At 41.8% G+C, this 18,888-nt stretch overlaps 2 protein-coding genes across 2 annotated transcripts; one reads left to right on the top strand and one right to left on the bottom strand.

The window, feature by feature from the left end:
• The first annotated feature begins 446 nt into the window (after positions 1-446).
• On the top strand, positions 447-4,505 carry LOC112009381 (succinate dehydrogenase subunit 7B, mitochondrial). The gene is made up of 4 exons (XM_065759686.1): positions 447-606; positions 698-766; positions 1,052-1,154; positions 4,339-4,505. Exons 1-4 carry the CDS (start codon positions 550-552, stop codon positions 4,419-4,421), a joined length of 312 nt encoding a protein of 103 aa, XP_065615758.1. The 5' UTR covers positions 447-549; the 3' UTR covers positions 4,422-4,505.
• Positions 4,506-15,505: 11,000 nt separating this feature from the next.
• On the bottom strand, positions 15,506-16,801 carry LOC136061880 (uncharacterized). The gene has a single exon (XM_065760260.1). It carries the CDS (start codon positions 16,799-16,801, stop codon positions 15,506-15,508), a length of 1,296 nt encoding a protein of 431 aa, XP_065616332.1.
• Between the last annotated feature and the right edge of the window lie 2,087 nt (positions 16,802-18,888).

Below are 18,888 nucleotides of genomic sequence, written 5' to 3'. Positions count from 1 at the left end.
CTTGCTCTAATCCTTACTCAACAACCAACTTGCCACCACCAAAAAATCCAAGTGAGCCCAAGCTCTCGTAGACCTAGGTATTGTGACATTTTATAAAGTGCTAGAATATAGCGACGTTTTTAGAGCGCCAGTATATAGCATGTATGTGAAAAAATATTATATTCTAAATATTTTTATAACAAATCTTAAATACTAAGTTGTTATAAGTTATTTTTGGTAAAAAAAAGAGTAATTTCAGTAATAAATTCAAATTAAAACCAATAACAAATTATTTCTTATGATTTGTGAGGAAAATGCTCCGCACGTAACCCTTATTTATTCTAGGAAAATTTACACATTTTTTGGCTAAATGGATTAAAGAAAGTGACGTGAGATACCATAACCCGGACACATGTCTAATTAGGAGAATGCCACCTAGCAGTTGGTAACTTAGAGGTGAAAGACCAAGAAAGTACAGGGCACCAAAGTAAAACAAAAATTCTTCAGCATTTTCATTTTCAATCTCTCTCTCTCTCTCTCTCTCAGCTTTGAAGCTTAAGCGTAACCAAAATGGCGTTCTTGCTTAACAAAACCTCCATCGCTTCGCATTTCCGATCTCACTCCCAGGTACTACGCACTTCCTCTCTCCTCGATCCCTTTCCTTCGTCGTTTCGATCCTCTAATTTCTCTCTCTCTCTTTCTCTCTCTCTCTCTCTAGAACACAGTGGACGCGCTCTCTCACACGCGCCGCGCTTACCACATCGAACTCGGGGCTCGCGAGAAAGCCGTAAGTCACTCTCTCTCTATTGCTCTATCACTGTATCTTTATTGTTTGATACCTGTTAGGGTTTATATTCATGCATATCAAATTCATCTAGATTTGGTCACGTTAATAGCTCAAACACTGAATCAAACACCTAAAGAATCCTAAATTTGATGCATTTCTGAATTTTAAATTTAAGTATGCTTGTCTTTGTGAATGAATTGGGTGATTTATATGGAACCCAGTAAAGAAATGGGTTTTCCTATTTTTTGTGTGTGGTGTTGGTACTAAGCTGCTTAAACTTTGCAGCTCTTGGCAGAGGACCCGGCTCTGAAGCGATTCAAATCCCATAAGAAGAGTGTGAATGCAGTTAAAAGAATGGGAGATGTTCTTACTCTTGTTGTCGTCGCAGGTAAGCGATTCAAAATTTTAAGTATTTTTGAAGAGTATATAGTAGGCATGAGGAGTAATGCAAAATGGACATATTGGAACAAAAGTAATTTGTTCAAGTATCTAAAAATATTTCATAATTAAGAATTTTCGTCAGTCGTGAAATGAATTACAAGGGTGTTTGAAATTATCGATACCCATTTTATATTTTGACAAATCATTATCTGTTATTTGCAAGTTATTCATAATTGGTGCACTGAATTAAAGTATAGTATAGTGATTTGTTTCCACTGTATATGTCATTTGATCTTTTTTAAGTTTATAGAGTACGCCATTAAAATATATATATATTTTAAATGTTCAAATGCCAATGGCGTGCTCCTAACATAATAGGGTAGAGGGTGAAGTGATCTAGATCAACCGTATGCATGTGAAACTCACCAATAAAAATAAAAATTATCTTAGTCCTAGGAAGCACGGACATGTTATTTGGGATGCTGTAATGGTGTCCCATATGCTGCATCATATTATAATTTTTAAAAAATTGCTTGTGTCTGTGCATCCTAGTCTTAGTCTATTTTAGTTGCCCAGAATTTTCTAATTTGTCAAACACTAGAAGCATGAAGTGGTAATGGGGGAAGGTAACATTTTCTCCTAAGAACTCCAAACATTTGAAGGACGTAGGAAGTGTACCAGCTGGTTCTAGCTTCTCTATATTATGATTGTTTCTATTTAATAATTGTTCTGTCCATGGTATGAGAAGGAACTGAACATCCCCTTTCTCCTCCTCTGTATTTTCCCTTATATTGATTGCCATTATGCCCAAGTAATCTGGTAAGATCCAAGTTTGAACTTATTTTTGCATTTGCAATCCTATTCTTTTTCTGTAAGAGCTTAATACATTTGTATAATTACATAGGCAGTCGCGCATTACAAGTTATATAAGCTCCGTAGCAAGAAACAGAAAATAACATTCTCTATTGGTAGCACCATCTAGCATGCTAGATTCCTGCACCTAAGCTAAAAATTTGTGATATTTTGGCCAATTCCAAATTTAATCCAGTATGGAGTACAAGAGTTAATTACCAATGTGCTTTAACTCAAATGGTATCTCCTGCTCTTATAAGAGCAAGGGGGAGATATATATATATATATATATTTTAATTGAGTTTAAATTCTATTCAATATTTAAACCCTCCATTAGAATCTTTACACATCATATTTTTCTTTAAATTGTAAAATAGTGAAGAGTAGGCTTATATGTGTTAATAGCATCTCACAAACTCATCTCCCTGTTATTTTTAACCTAACTGGAATTTGTTACACAAATCCTTCTTTTACATATTATTTTAAGTCAATTCAATATTAATTTTCTATTTATTATATCTGTTCAATACTCTTCACCCCAAATCGTTTTATTTCCTTAACCTGTTTTACACCTTCAACTTAAATCATAATATTTTCAAATTAATGCATATAACAAGATTATCTTAGAAATCTATGAAGCTAAAAGAATTTCCCTCTTATTTTTTTGGGGAGAAGTTTAGTGGATTTTGAAGCTAGTGGATGTTTTGTTTGTATATATTCTAGTGAGGAAGCACTCAATTTCTTTGAGGCATTTCATGCGGGTCTTCTCTTCTTCAATGCGATTCTGGGTGTCATAATTGGTGTACACTTTCATTTCTTGGGTGTCTCACCACTTGAAACGCATCTTGGTATCATTTTGGGTTTAATAGCGGCTGCACTTGTCTATGTCACTGCATATTTGGTGATAAAAGTAAAACCGCAAAATGCTGCCTACCGTTTCATCTTCGGCCTCGTTTGTCTGGTATCTGGAATTTTTTCTGCTGAGCTGCTTCTCACATTAATAATTTCTCCCCTTGGGATATTAATGGTTAACTTATGTCCAATCCTGATAATTGGGATAATTGGGGTACTGTATCATTGCTACCAAAAAATTTATGAGGATCTAGCAGGTATGGCTCTCAAGGCAGTACATATCTTTTATAACAAGATTTATGGATTACTTTGTTGATGTATGGGTGGCTCATACAAATATTCCATTCAGGAGCTTCTAATGCAATATCTTCAAGTGAAGAAGACATTGAGATGCAGGAGGCAGAAACTAACCAGGGCCACTCTTCAAGGGAAGGAGACAATGAGATGCAGCAGGCAGAAACTAACCAGGGTTAAGTGGCCTGAAATTGTTAAACTACCAAGAAAGTAAGCAAAATTTTCACTTACGCAATTTTCCCTGTGGAAGGTTAATTATACTAATTTCAACATTTTAAATTCAAGACAATAGGAAATGTTCTATTCCTTTCATGTCAAATCAGAAAATTTATGTTATGGTCTGAGTGACCTTTACTCAAGAAAAAGAAAGGGCCTGAATGACCTTACAAATTATTGTGTGAAGTGGCCAATCTTAAGTGAGAAGGCCCTGTGGACTTGCATCATTTTAAAGAAAAACAAAAAACGGTAAAGAAACTTTTAGCATCTTTTGCATTGGGGAATTTGCTTCTATCACAATTTCATTTGGGGAATTTGCTTCTATCACAATTTCATTTGGTGACTAGACTAATAGAGCTTCTTCTAGGGCCCTCTATTTTGGAAAGTGTAATCCCCTGAAGGATGGGTGAAAGGCAGCACTATGTTGGGAACCTGTCCAAGTGGGGTTTTGCTAAAACTTGGGATTTTTTTGCTGTGGTTTTCTTAAATATTTGCTCTTCTCTTGTGCAGTTCCTAGTGTCCACTTGAATGTGCATGCACGCAATACCATCCCTGCCTTTTATTGTGCTCAATGGTTATAGAACCTGTTGTGTGTCAGTTATGGCACAAAATAGTCTTTTTTTTCCTGTTAGCATCAAGCATGGCCATGTTAACTGGCTAGGCTTAGGCTGTCTTCTCTCACTAGTTGTAATTGTCTTTCTTATGGCATTGCCCTTTATAGCTTCTTCAATTTGAACCACATCATTCTCTACCTATGGAATAGGTTGACAGGAGTTACTTATACAATGCTCAATATAAAGGGACTGCCTTTTTATTGTGATTTTGAATCAATTTTGTTTGTTTGAGATAAACTATCAATATGGTTGTTTCTATTGGGAATGATAAGAGGATATCTGCATATACTAATTGTTATAAGTAATTGTATTCTTGTTACCTGTTTCTAAAGCTTTCATTCTTATTTGTGATGTATGTTTCAGGTTGCTGCTTTGAAATATATGTTAAAGCAGTAATGCGAGAAGAAGCTCGTAAAAAAGCACGGGCAGCAGGTGGAAGTGCATAATGAAGTGTGATAACTCCAGGACTTCTTTACCAAGAAAAAAGTAAAAAAAGAAAAGAAAAGAGAAGAACCGTTGGGGGTGGGTGGGTTGTGTGTTGTGAGTTGGGGAAGGGGGGGGGTGTTGCTGTTGTGAGTTTGGGAGGGAATGTAAGATTGTTTGGCCATGATGTTAGACCTATTGTCATTTGCCTATGTTTTTTCTTTTCTTTTTTTTTTTTGGTCTAGGTTAAATAAGCAGTGAAAACATTCTATCAAATGTTTGAACCCAACCTTCTGCTCTTTTGAATTTTATTTTATTAAATCTGTTATTAATGCAGCTGAGGGCTTTTGAGAGTCAACTTCCTTGTTTGGAAAAAACCTAAGTACCCTGTTTGGAAGAGACTCAAGTAGGGATGGCCAAATCCAATTGGTAAGAGGTACCCGGCCCGACCTGATCCAAAACTTTGAGGTTTGCCTGATATGTCATGGGTAATTAAGGAGAATTGGACCGGGCCGGTTTTGGATAAAAATCCAAAATTTTTGGGGTGGGTACAGATATTACCCGAATCCAATCTTTATTTATTAAAAAAAAAAAAAAGGTTTGAGACTTGCAGTTGGAACACTCGCAACACTATAATATCCCCCACTATCTATTCTTCTACATGCTCTTCCACGCTTTCAACAACACCATCACAACAAAGAGAAATTAAATGTAACCCCAAAAAAAAAAAAAAAAAAAAATTCCAAACTTGATCTATGGCTATTTTCTTCTTAAGCTGCAATAAGTTTACTACCATTGTAACAGGCTGCTTGTACGTGAGCGGGAAATTAAAGTCACTCTGGATATATGCTAATGAAGACCAAATGGAATCTAATCATTATTAATTTAGACTAGGAAAGCCTGCCATAATGAGTATTGTAATGACACGAGAGGTTAATCCTCGAAAGTTTAGACCAATGTTATTAATTTCATTTTAGACCTCATTTCGGTTTATTTAGTGAAACAGAATATTTTGATACCAACCAATTTTAATGTACCATTTCAAAATGTTTTGAGTTTTAAAAAAATTAAAATATATATATATAGTATAATTTTTTTTCATACTTATAATTATAATAAATTAATTCCCTCACATTGTGTGGTAAAGAAAACTCCACGCCTACATTCTATATCCAATTTACTCCAATGGGCAAGTAGATACTAAAAAGTAATAACCCATCAGTCCATCACACCATTGAAAAATAAAATAAAATAATAATTTTCAGATTCACTAAAAGACAATTATATCTTGGAAGTAGGAGCCATTCAAAACTTTACCAAACCACATTGCCCAGAAATAACAGGTCACAGTTTTTTAGGCTCGTTTGACAGAGCAGTTTGAGACTGTTTGGGTAATGTTATTTGTAATTTTTTGAAATATGTGTAAATGAAAAAGTGTGAAAATATGTGTAAGGTTGTTTAAAAACTGAAAATAGAGTTTGAACCACTTTACCAAACAGACCCTAGCATTCAGCTTAACAAAGAAAAAAGTCTCAACTCTCAAGCTCTTAGCACTCTGAAGGTTTGACAAAATGTGAAGACAAGCAAGTGAAAAAATGTAGTGAGAAAGAAAATAAAACCAAATATGAAAAGGGAAAAGAAAAGATAGAGCATGCAGATGAAGGTTGGACATTGTCATTGTTGTTAATTTCCTTCTCTCTTCTTAATTTCTTTTTGGGTTGTAATTATTTTCTTATGAATTTAAAGCTTTAGATCTTGTCAAAATAGAAGCTTTACATGTGTGAATGGATCTGTGAACATCTAATTTGAGATGTAAAACAACTTAGTTCCAAGATAGAATTTTTTTTTTTTTAAGGCAAAATCAATACCGGCCGAAATTCTCATTCCACCTAAAATTGGACGGAATTGGCCAGAATGGCCGAAACACCCTGAAACAGGCCAGAATTTGACCTGAGGTGGAATGGGTGGTAGTACCATTTCGGATTGCACACCGGCACGAGAATTTCCAGTTGTTCCGGCCAAAACGGAACGGAATTAATAACATTGGTTTAGACTAATTTGAACTTTGAAAGATTGTTAGTAGTTAGAATTGCTCAAGCGTATCACATGTTACATCCACGAGTCTCTTTCTTTGGGTTTGATTTCTAATTGTTTGGTTAGAACATCCTAATCACTTCAAATTACATTTTCATGTAAATATTTTGCTTCGACTGGCTGCTACCTGATTGTCTCATTACAAAGTGTTGGAAACTATGTTTCTTTTGTCCTCACTAAAAATGACTTTTTTCCAATTTTTGGTGTGCCCCCAATGAAAGAAAAGAAAAAGGAGAATCACAAATTTTATTGAGGGTGACTAAAAATTGTTTCTTTTTGGCATGGTACCAGATTATACCGAGCCCACTGCCCACCAACAGAGACGATTGCTTGTGAGATTAATACTACGTGATGTGGGGTGGTGACTCTGTGTGGTAGATTGAGTACAACTTTCGGCTCAAAAGTCTGCTGTGTTGACTAGAAAAGTTTTCATTGAAAGCAAGGATCTCTAATAAAATTTTCATTGATAGCAAGCAAGGCCAAGGATTTCAAACATTAATATGGGATCTCCACATTGAAGTTGTGGGGTAGAGACTAGAGACATAAAGTTTTCGGCGAAGTTGTGATTGGAACAAAATTTGTTCGTCAACTGATGCTCTATCATTTTTATGGGAAACGGTAACAAATGGCCTAAAAATATTAGTTTATGAACTATTTTAAAAAATATTTTATAAAAAAAATGATAAAGTAATTAATTATTTTAAATTTTTTTTTATTTTTTATGAAAATGATGTTAAAACTTTTAATATAATTTATTAACAATTTCCTTAAATGCATTATTAACTTGAAACTTTTTTATTTAACATCTACCTTAGCAGTCAACCAAGCACCAATTTCTTTTCCCAAAAAATAAATAAAAAAATAAAAAACCAAACACCACTTTAAAAGGTGCAATTGGGTGACACTAAATTTAATGATGTTTTTATGAAAGGTTGGTTCTGTATTCTATGCACAGTCATAAAGATAATATAAGAAATGAATGAGCTGTCAATTACTCTTACATTACACGTACAAACCAATTTACAATATAATGGTACATAACTAATTAACAACAGATCATCATCTCAAACGTTAACTTAAAAAAATAAATTAAATGAAAATTTTGTTCACATATTGATAAAATAGCAAGTCATAAGTGGTGAAAATAAAAGTAATAGGTTCATATAAAGCAATTATTCACTATTCATACCTTATTTGAGCATTTACATCAAATAATGCAAAATATAAAAATGTATCAATTCTACATGCTCAATCTCCAAAATCAACCACATCAATCAAACTAAAATTATGTAAATTTACAAAATTATTATAGTAATTGTGTAAATTTATACTAACACTGTTTACTTTGCATATAATTTTTTATTCTTTCTTTATGTAATTTAAGCATGAAGGAAGAAAGTGGGTAATGGTTATTATGTGTGAAGAAAGATAAACAATTAAAAAAATTAAGAAAGATTGACATTTTAATGTAATATAGAGTAAACTAAATAATCTGATGTGGGGTGTTTTGAAAAGTAAGTATGTAAATAAATAAATAAATAAAGTAAGTTTTTATGCTAAAATAGTTATAAAAAAAAATTTCACGAACTAATATAAATGCCCTTACTTTCAAAAGTAGTAAAGAAATTGGATAATTTCATACAAAAGCTATTGTTTATTACTCACAAGTTACAACCTATCATTTTTAAAATTGTGTAAAAAATTGGTATCCTCAGACAAAGTCTGAGAGAGAGAGAGAGAGAGAGAGAGGTTACGTTTGGTATTGGCTAAAAAATATATTTTTTTTTACTGTTTAACTTATTTTTACTAATATTCATAAATTTCATTATACTTTTTAATATTATTTATAAGTCCCATTATATTATTTTAACTAATTTTTAATTTTATTTACAATACTTTTATTAAAAAAAATTTAATTTTAACTAAATAAATGGTTCTTCAACGCACTCTTAAAAAGCGGCGGGAGCTGTTTTAATTTTGAAGAAGTGGGTGGGGCGTGGTTTTTTTTTTTTTAATATGTATATTAATGCAAGGAGCATGATTGGAGTTGAGCTGTAAATGGTGCGTACACTGACTCTGGAGAGAATTGTCGAAGAATTTAATAATAATGACAAAATTAAAAATTGAAAATGATTCATCAACTCATCATGAGTTCATGACCAAACACGGAATTTTTGGGGTTCAAACTTCAATAACCCAAAAACAGAATGCCTCTGAAGAAATTTATAAAATTTATTTTTTTACTTTATTTTACGTACCTGGACTAGCCTTGAGGTACTATATACTATTACTTTGCTTATCCACTCCATCTGAGGCGCGTTCAAGACACTGCATCAACTTGTGCAAAGCCCAATTTTGTTGGCTTTTGAAAATTTTTAATAGCTTTGGTTAATTAGTAAAATTTAAGTTTTTACCTTTCCATTTTATTAACAAAACTTAATTGCAATGCGTACATTTGATGTGATAGTCACTTTATAAGTATAAATACTTGTGACGTGTGAAGGGTAAGGGTTGGAGTTCAAATATCTAAAAGAGAATTTTACACACATATACATTTAGATTAGGCTAGACATACATGTACACTTAAATTAATTTAGATTAGAATTTCTATATTAGAGTTTGTTTTCCCAATTAAATTATCGTCCAGCTCACCTTGCCTTGCATAGCTGCACCAAAGCACACAAATATGATATTGATTTTCAAATAGATTGAGCGATTCAACTATTAAAGCGACATATTGAATTGAGTGTTAGGTTGAGCTTTTCCAAAACCTCCAAGACTCCAACAACATCAAATATGATAATACCATACTTTTTAACTTGGATATATTATTCATTTTTCTTTAATCTTACAAAACAAATTTCACAAATATGGAGGTGATAGATTTCGACTGATATACAATAAAGATGATGATGATGTAAGTGACATTTACATGTGCATTAATCACAGTCTCCCATATTGGAGAAATTATACAATCCTCATGGTGGATCATGTCATTTGTCCACCATTTCAGTAAAAGACTCCCACTTATTTAAAATTGCTGAGTCAGTATTTAGTTTTTATTTAAAACTCCACAATTTTAAACAAGTAGGAGTCTTTTACTAGAATGGTGGACCACATCACTTGTCCACAAGGAGCACCTTATAATTTCTCTCCATATTGGCAGCTCTACATAGAGTCCAGTGACCACCCTAGCCAGGAAAAAAATTAATAATTTGAATGAATAAATTTTAAAAATTTATGATTTTTTTTATCCTTAAAAACCCCCCCCCCCTTTTTTTTTCTTCTTTTTTTTTTTTTAGAGTTGGGCTTATAGTGCATTGGTTACTCTAGCAGGCTGTCCAGGCCACCTATAGGTTGGAGGCGGCGGCCAACGACCAGGGGAAGGCCCTCGACCTGGAGCGTGAGAGGCGCTTTCAGGCTACCCGGACCCTCAAGACCTCCGAGGCTGACCTCGCCAAGGCCAGGGAGGAGTTGAAGGCGATGACCAGGGCTCGGGACAACGCGGAGTCGAGTCTTGTTGGTGCCCAGAACCAGGCCAGGGAGTAGACGAGGAGCCTGGGCGAGGCGGAGGAGCAGCTGAGGATCGCGAGGGAGCTGATCGCAGATCTTCAAGCTAAGGTGGCTGCGGTAGAGGGGGCCTAGAGGGAGGCAGAGTGGGCCAAAGACGAGGCTCAACCGGCTAAGGCTGAGGTGGATTTTGGCAGGGAGGAGGCCCTGGCTGCCAAGGAGGAAGCTGAGACTGCAGCCTATGCTGAGGGGGTGGCTGAGATAGAGGCTCTTTATAAAGCTCAAGTTCCGGGGGTATGTAGGCACTACTGCTCCCAGGTTTGGGATGAGGCCCTCAAACAAGCTGGGGTGGAGGCCTCGTCCGACCTGTGGAAGGCAGAGAGCGTATACTACCCCCCTGCCATCTGCGAGGCCGCCCTTGATGGCGCCGAGGCTGGAGAGGTTGTTGAGGAGGTAGGGGCTGCTGAACCAAGGGAAGACCCGAGCGAGGAGGCGCCCCAAGAGGTAGCAGAGGTCCCTTCTGATGCTCAGATCCCCACCACCGAGGAAGCAGCCATTCTCGCCGTACCTCTGTAGTCTGTCCCCTTAGGCCAGAACTCAGAGGACCCAGAGGCTGCCCCTATCTAGCCATCTACGGGGGGTGAGACTGAGCAGAAGGAGTAGATCCCTTGGCGTCTCGGTCCAACCTGCCTTTGCCGTTCGCTTGATCTTTTCCTATCCTTCTTTTTTTTTATTTGGTTGTTCTTCTTTTCCTCTTTTTTTTTATGTAATGTGGCTCTTGCCACGCAACTTCTATGGACTTATCATTGTAATGGGAGTTTAATTTCCCTTTTTATCTATTTTGGTTGCTTATTTGCTTGCATGCTATCTGCTTCCTTTCTTTTCTTTTTATTTGCATGATTTTAACTTGAATTGTATCTTGGCCAATCATGTCAGTAACAATGATAATGGGAAGGAATGTATGCGTGGGCAATCCCCTTATGTCTCAAGGGCTAGGTAGGGTTTTGATCCTTCCTAACTTAGGATATTTTGAAGTAGTTAGTTTCCCCATAGGCTTGAGTTCGAGGACCATGCAATGTCTTGGTTCTATCTAACACTTAGGATATTTTGAAGTAGTTAGTTTCCCCATAGGCTTAAGTCCGAGGACCATGCAATGCCTTGGTTCTGTCTAACACTTAGGATATTTTGAACTGGTTAGTTTCTCCATAGGCTTGAGTCCGAAGACCATGCAATGCCTTGGTTCTGTCTAACACTTAGGATATTTTGAAGTGGTTAGTTTCCCCATAGGCTTGAGTCCGAGAACCATGCAATGCCTTGGTTCTGTCTAACACTTAGGATATTTTGAAGTGGTTAGTTTCCCCATAGGCTTGAGTCCGAGAACCATGCAATGCCTTGGTTCTGTCTAACACTTAGGATATTTTGAAGTGGTTAGTTTCCCCATAGGCTTGAGTCCGAGGACCATGCAATGCCTTAGTTCTGTCTAACATTTAGGATATTTTGAAGTAGTTAGTTTCCACATAGGCTTGAGTCCGAGGACCATGCAATGCCTTGGTTCTGTTTAACACTTGGTCTTTGCCGTCAAAACGTGAGGTACATAGTCATGATAGGGTAAGCATTTGAATCCAAAAAGGCTTCTTCATTAATAATAATACCTTTTCAGGTTATTTACATTCCACGGACGAGGTACAGGTTTTTTGTCTAGATCTTCTAAGTAGTATGCACCTATCCCCGCTACTGACGTAATTCGGTAGGGCCCCTCCCAGTTGGGTCCCAGCTTTCCCCAAGAAGGGTTCTTAGCAGCCCCTACGACTTTTCTCAGCACCAGGTCCCCCAGCGTTAGTGGTCTGAGTCTCACATTGGTATCATACCCCTGCTTGAGCTTTTGTTGGTAATAGGCCAGCTGGATCATCGCTCGTTCCCTTCGTTCGTCTACCAGGTCCAGGCTCCTCCCCAGCAATTCATCATTGCTGCCTGGGGTGAAAGAGCTTGTCCTTAGCGTCAGGAAGCTTGTTTCCAGGGGGATCACCGCCTCGGCACCATAAGTTAAGGCGAAAGGTGTTTCCCCCGTTAACCACCGGAGCGTGGTCCGGTATGTCTAGAGAACGTGGGGCAGCTCCTCTACCCATCTCCCTTTGGCGTCGTCCAGTCTCTTCTTAAGCCCACTGATGATGACCTTGTTGACGGCCTCGGCTTGTCCGTTTCCCTGAGGGTAGGCGGGTGTTGAGTATCTGTTTGTGATCCCAAGTTCATAACAGTACCTCCTGAAGGCCTTGCTTTCGAATTGGAGCCCATTATCCGAGATGAGGGTGTGGGGGACCCCGAATCGTGTCACAATGTTCCTCTAAAGGAATTTCTTTGCGTCTACGTCCCTGATGTTGGCCAGTGGCTCGGCCTCAACCCACTTGGTAAAGCAGTCTGTGGCCACCAACAGATACTTCTTATTCCCTAGCACTCAAGGGAACGGTCCTACAATGTCCAAGCCCCATTGGGCGAACGGCCATGGACTGGACAAGGGATTAAGGACCCCTCCTGGCTGATGGATATTTGGGGCGAACCTTTGGCACTGGTCACACTTCTTGACATACTCCTGGGCCTCTTGCTGCATCCCCGGCCACCAGTATCCCTGTGTGACGACTCGGTGAGACAAGGATCTCCCCCCTGTGTGGCTCCCGTAGATTCCCTCGTTCAGCTCTTCGAGCAGTAATTTTGCTGCTTCGGGGTGGACGCACAACAGGTATGGCCCTGAGTAAGAGCGCCTGTATAGTTTGCGATCTTCGGACAACCAGAACCGAGGAGCCTTTCTTCGTACTTTCTCAACCTCTGACTTATCTTGGGGCTGGATATCATCTTTGAGGAATCTCACAATGGGGTCCATCTAGCTGGGACCCACTCCGACCCTAAGGATGGGGATCGCTTCCTTCGCCACCTCACTCACCCTCTCCAGATGCTCCACAAGTATGATCTGAGGTAGACCGTCTGCCGAGGAAGTTGCGAGTGTGGCTAATGAATCGGCATGGCTGTTCCCACCCCTAGGGATATGAGACAGACTGAAAGGGTCGAAGTCCGATTGCAAGCGCTTGACTTGGCTCAGGTATTCTTGCATTCTCGGATCTCGGGCTTCCATCTCTCCCTTTACCTGTCCTACTACCAATCTCGAGTCTGAGTACATCTCCACCGACTTTCCTCTCATCTTCTGTACCATTGCCATACCTTGCAATAATGCCTCGTACTCGGCCTCGTTGTTTGTGGCCGGGAATCCGAGCCCCAGGGATTTCTCTATGACATGATCTTCAAGGGACACTAAGACTAGTCTTACTCCTGACCCTCTTTGGTTTGCCGCGCCATCGACATATACTTTCCAGCATGGTGGCCTCGGGACAGAGACCGCTCCAACTGGCCTCTCGTCAGCGATCCTTCCCTCAGTTCCCACTTCCATAGTTGGCTCAGCGAACTCCGCCGTCAAGTCTGCCAGAACCTGGCCCTTTATGGCAATCCGAGGCATGTATTTAACGTCGAAGGCCCCCAGGACAGTATTCCACTTTGCAATTCTTCCCATGTAGTTGGCGGCCCGAAGTACGGACTTCAAGGGTAGTTGGGTTAAGACGACCACCGTGTGAGCCTGGAAGTAATGAGGCAGCTTTCGCGTAGCATGGACCACGGCAAGTATGGCTTTCTCCAAGGGTAAGTACTTGACCTCGGCTTCGTATAATGACTTGCTAACGTAGTAGACCGGTTTTTGGACGCCACCGTCATCTTGTATCAGCACCAGGCTCACAGCGTGGTGCGCCACAGCAATATATGCGTATAGGACCTCGTCGGCCTCCAGTTTAGACATGATGGGTGGCCGGGCCAGGTAATCTTTGAGTTGTTGGAAGGCCGTGGCACATTCTTCGGACCACTCAAATCCCTTCCACTTGTTGAGTAGGAGATAGAACGGTCTGCATCGATCGGCCGACCTGGAAATGAATCGATTCAGGGCCGCGATCATTCCAGCAAGCCTCTGGATCTCTTTGGGGTTTTGCGGAGGCCTTAGGTTTTGGATAGCTCTGATTTGGTCGGGGTCAACCTCGATCTCCCGGTGGGTAATGATGTAGCCTAGGAACTTGCCAGATCCCACGCCAAACGAGCACTTAGATGCATTTAGTCGCAGCCTGTGCTTTTTGAGGACGTCGAATATACAGCCGAGGTCCCACAGGTGCTCAGACACCAATTTGCTCTTCACCACCATATCGTCAACATAGATCTCAATGTTTTTGCCCAACAACGGCTCGAACATTCTCGTCATCATCCTCTGATAAGTAGATTCAGCATTCTTCAAGCCGAATGGCATCACCTTATAGTGGTAGTTCCCGATGGGCGTCACGAAGGCCGTCTTCTCCTAATCCTCCAAGGCTAATGGGATCTGGTGATAGCCCTGAAAGGCGTCTAGGAAGCTCATTCGAGGATGGACTACGGTTGCGTCCACCAACTGGTCTATCCGTGGCATTGGGAAGGGGTCCTTTGGGCATGCTTTATTCAGGTCCGTGAAGTCCACGCAAACCCTCCATTTCCCACTTTTCTTCTTGACCACCACAATGTTGGCCAACCACTCAGGGTAGAATACCTCTTTAATAGCCCCCGCGTGCTTAAGTTTATTGACCTCTTCCTTGACTGCCTCGGCGTGCTCCTTTGACGGGCGTCGGGGTGGCTGCTTCTTGGGGGTCACCGAAGGGTTGACATTAAGGCGGTGACAGATGAAGAATGGGTCAATCCCTAGGGCATCGCAGGGGTCCCATGCGAACACGTCAAGGTTACTCTTGAGAAACTCGAGCAACTCCTCCTTCTCTCGGGGAGGCAGTTGGGTTCCGACCTGAAAGAACATTTCCTGGTCGTCGTCGATGACCACTTTTTCTAGGCCTTCGAGCCTTGCTTCCTCGGCGGCCGCATCAGCTGGTGCCACCGAGGTGGTTAACTGCTATAAGTTTTCGACCATGGTGGCCAAGGGCTCCGTATCTTGCGGACGTAAGGTGGCTACGACCATACACTGCCTTGCCATTGACTGGCACCCTTGGATCTCGAGGATTCGGCCTCCAGACGGGAATTTCACTTTCTGGTGCAAGGAAGAGGCGACGCCTCCCAAGGTGTGGAGCCAAGGCCTTCCCACAATGGCAGTGTAGGGGGAGTACGTGTTGACCACTATAAAGTCCACCTCCACTACTTCCGGGCCGGTCTGGATGGGCAGTCTGATCATGCCCTCTGGGACGACTAGCTTCCCATCGAAGCTCATCAAGGGGGAGTTATAGGGCAACAAGTCCTCGGGCTTTAGCCCCAGCCCCTTATAGAGGTCAGGGTACATGACATCCGCCACGCTGCCACTGTCCACCATCACCCTTTTGACGTCATAGCCCCCAATCCTGAGGGTGATCGCCAAAGCGTCGTCGTGGGGTTGGGTGGTCCCGTCCTTGTCCTCCTCGGAAAAAGTCAGGGTCGGGTGACAGCCTCTTCTGGCCCTCTTTGGCTCTGACTAGGACTCCCCGGTGGCCACCTGGGCCACAGACAGTACTCGCGAGGGGCGCATGCCTGTTCTTCCTAGCGCAACCAAGATCACATTAATCGTTCCAACGGGCTGCCCCATACCGGTGTCCCTCCGCGACTCCTGGTAGGTCTGGCCCTGCTGGCTACTGAAATGGTGCAGGAGATGCTTCAACCTCCCCTCCCGGACTAACTGGTCCAGGTAGTTCCAGAGATTCCTGCAGTCCTCCGTAGTGTGCCTGTGGTCCTGGTGATATTGGCAGTAGCGGTCTTGATTACACTTCTCAGGATCCCCCGACATCTTATTCGGCCACTTGAAATATGGTTCGTTCTTGATCTTTTCCAGCACCCTGTGCACCGGTTCTTGGAACACAGCGCCGACAGCCTGGGCATTTGTCACCCCAGATTGCCCTATGAAATCTCTTCTCGAACGGGTGTTGTTATATCGATCCGACCTGGAATCCCTCCTCTCTTGAGGGATAGCTTTCTCCTTCCCCTTGCCTTGTAGCCAGTCTTCCTCCACCCGTTTGTATTTGTCGATCCGGTCCATTAGCTGCCGCACGCTGGTGGTAGGCTTACTAGTTAAGGACTTCCTCAGGTCGTGCCCCATCGAGAGCCCGTTCTTGAACGTGTTGATGGCGACATCATCGTACTTGCCGTCCAGCTCGTTGTAAATCTCCCAATACTTGTCCGAGTAAGCCTTGAGGGTCTCGTCATCGCGCATGGTCAGGGACAGCAACGCGCTCATGGGCCGAGGAAGTCTGCTGTTTGTGACAAAACGGGAACCAAAGGCCTGGGTCAGCTGTCTGTACGAGTCTACGGAATTCGTCCTCAAGCCGTTGAACCACCTCATTGCCACAGGCCCCAAGTTGGACGGAAAGACTTTGCACATCAGCGCCTCATTCTTAGAGTGAACGGCCATCCTCTGATTGAACTGGCTCACGTGCTCCACGGGGTCCATTTTGCCATTATAAACGGTGAAGGTTGGATGCTGGAACCTCCGAGGGAGCTCCGCCTCGTCTATGCGACGCGTAAAGGGCGACCTGGAGAGCCGGTCCAGCGCCCTGCTCATGGCGTCACTTCCCAAGCCCTTAGGGGCGGGGCTGCCACGCCTATGCCTCTGATAGCGCTCATCCTCGCGGGAGAAAGCTTCACTCGGGGGTGTCATTGACCTTTGCCTGTAGTCGTCATCACTTTCGTCGTCAGAGGGTAAGTCAAGGCTAGGCTCAGATCGCTTTCGCTGTGCATGGTGCAACTTTCTCTTCAGGTCATCTATCTCTCGCTGCATGGCCGCCTTATTGTCCTGCCTCTGGGAGGCGTGACTCTTATCCTCTCGCGGTCGCGTGGCTGGGTCGTTATCGCCTCCCTGGGGCACGCGGCCGCTTTTATGCGTGTGGCTTTCGCTAGTTTGCGAGGTGTGCACGCTTCCTTCTCGAAATCACCCGTTCTCCTCGTTCTGGCCGTGCCCCGTATCGCCATAGTCATTCGGACGTTGGGGTCTAGCTGGTTCGTGCCGATGGGAACTCCCTTGGTGAGGGTCTGACCCTACCATGCTTGGCTGTTGTCCTTACTGACACACGAGTTCTCCCCACAGATGGTGCCAATTGTAGGGACCAGATTGGGGCACTTCTTCAGGTTGAGAGAGTGGACCCAAGCCCAGCTTGCCCTCCAATGAATTTATAGAGAGTGGGCTCAAGAACTAGGCCCCAGTATGGGATGCAACTACCTTGCATGGTTGCATGTGGGTTTAATAACCTAAACATGAATTGGGGTGACCAATGATGCTCCTCGGACTTGTCTTCCGGAGCTTGACGTTCTTATTATTTCTTTTAAGATTGATTACAAAGGTTCCCAGAATACAAGTTGCTACCCTCTTCCTTAATACCGCCCCCCTCCCCCCCTCTTTCAAGAGAGACTCCATACATTATATACCTCTCTCTAAACTGATCCTAACCCTACATTCGTTGATCAGCCAGGCCACCACTTGAGAGTCTGTCCCATCAGCCGCATCCCCATTCCCCCTGTGGGTTGCAGCACCCAAGACAGTACTGTTCAGGAGTCCTATCCTCATTAATGCGAGCAGGACGTTAGTTGAGAGCATTCAATGTGGAGGTGACAGCTCGCCTAAGACTTGCTCCTTCACCGTGCTCCCGTCGCCGACGCGTGGCACTTGCCCCTCTCCTCCCGTCGCCATAGTCATTTAGTGGAGTGGTGCTCGTGTACTTCCGAGGTCTCGGATGTCCAAGGGCGGGGCCATCCTCGGATATGTTCCTTGGGGGCTGGACACCGTGCTTTCATTCTCGGACCCCACATGCATCCTCGGCGCGGGCCTCTGGGCCTGGCTTGAGGTGGGCCGAGGCTACCTGATTTTCGGGCCCCACAACTTATACTTGTGGAGTGACCATCGCACCAAGGGTTTGATTTCTAATTGTTTGGTTAGAACATCCTAATCACTTCAAATTACATTTTCATGTAAATATTTTGCTTCTGCTAGCTGCTACCTGATTGTCTCATTACAAAGTGTTGGAAACTATGTTTCTTGTGTCCTCACTAAAAATGACTTTTTTCCAATTTTTGGTGTGCCCCAATGAAAGAAAAGAAAAAGGACAATCACAAATGTTATCGAGGGTGACTAAAAATTGTTTCTTTTTGGCATGGTACCAGATTATACAAAGAGGAGCCCACTGCCCACCAACAGGGACGATGGCTTGTCAGATTAATACTACGTGATGTGGGGTGGTGACTCAGTGTGGTAGATTGAGTATAACTTTCGGCTCAAAAGTCTGCTGCGTTGACTAGAAAAGTTTTCATTGAAAGCAAGGATCTCTAATAAAATTTTCATTGATAGCAAGCAAGGCCAAGGATTTCAAATATTAATATGGGATCTCCACATTGAAGTTGTGGGGTAGAGACTGGAGACACAAAGTTTTTGGCGAAGTTGTGATTGGAACAAAATTCGTTCATCATTGATGCTCTATCGTTTTTAGGCAAAATTTGCCAAATATTAGATTTTTAGAAAAAATTTTGCAAAAACACATGCGGGTGAAACATTTTAGTAAATTGGACTATTTTTGGAAATCGAGTTTAACAAACTCGATTTCCAACCCATTCAAATTGCGTGAAATCTGACATGGACCAAAAAAAAAAAAAAAAGTGGAACTCGAGTCTAGGAAACTTGAGTTCCATTTGAACAGAACTCGAGTTTCTTAAACTGGATTTTCACTTTTTTTTTTAAACAGTCTAACTTACTAAAAAGTTTCTTCTGCATACGTTTTTGCAAAAAAATTTCTAAAAATCTAATATTTGGCAAATTTTGCCATCGTTTTTATGGGAAACGATAACAAATGCCTCAAAGATATTATTTTAGGAACTATT

Source organism: Quercus suber, unplaced genomic scaffold (assembly GCF_002906115.3).
Source record: "Quercus suber isolate HL8 unplaced genomic scaffold, Cork oak 2.0 scaffold_17, whole genome shotgun sequence".
Taxonomy (NCBI): Eukaryota; Viridiplantae; Streptophyta; class Magnoliopsida; order Fagales; family Fagaceae; genus Quercus; species Quercus suber.
This window is presented reverse-complemented; position numbering and strand designations above follow the sequence as displayed.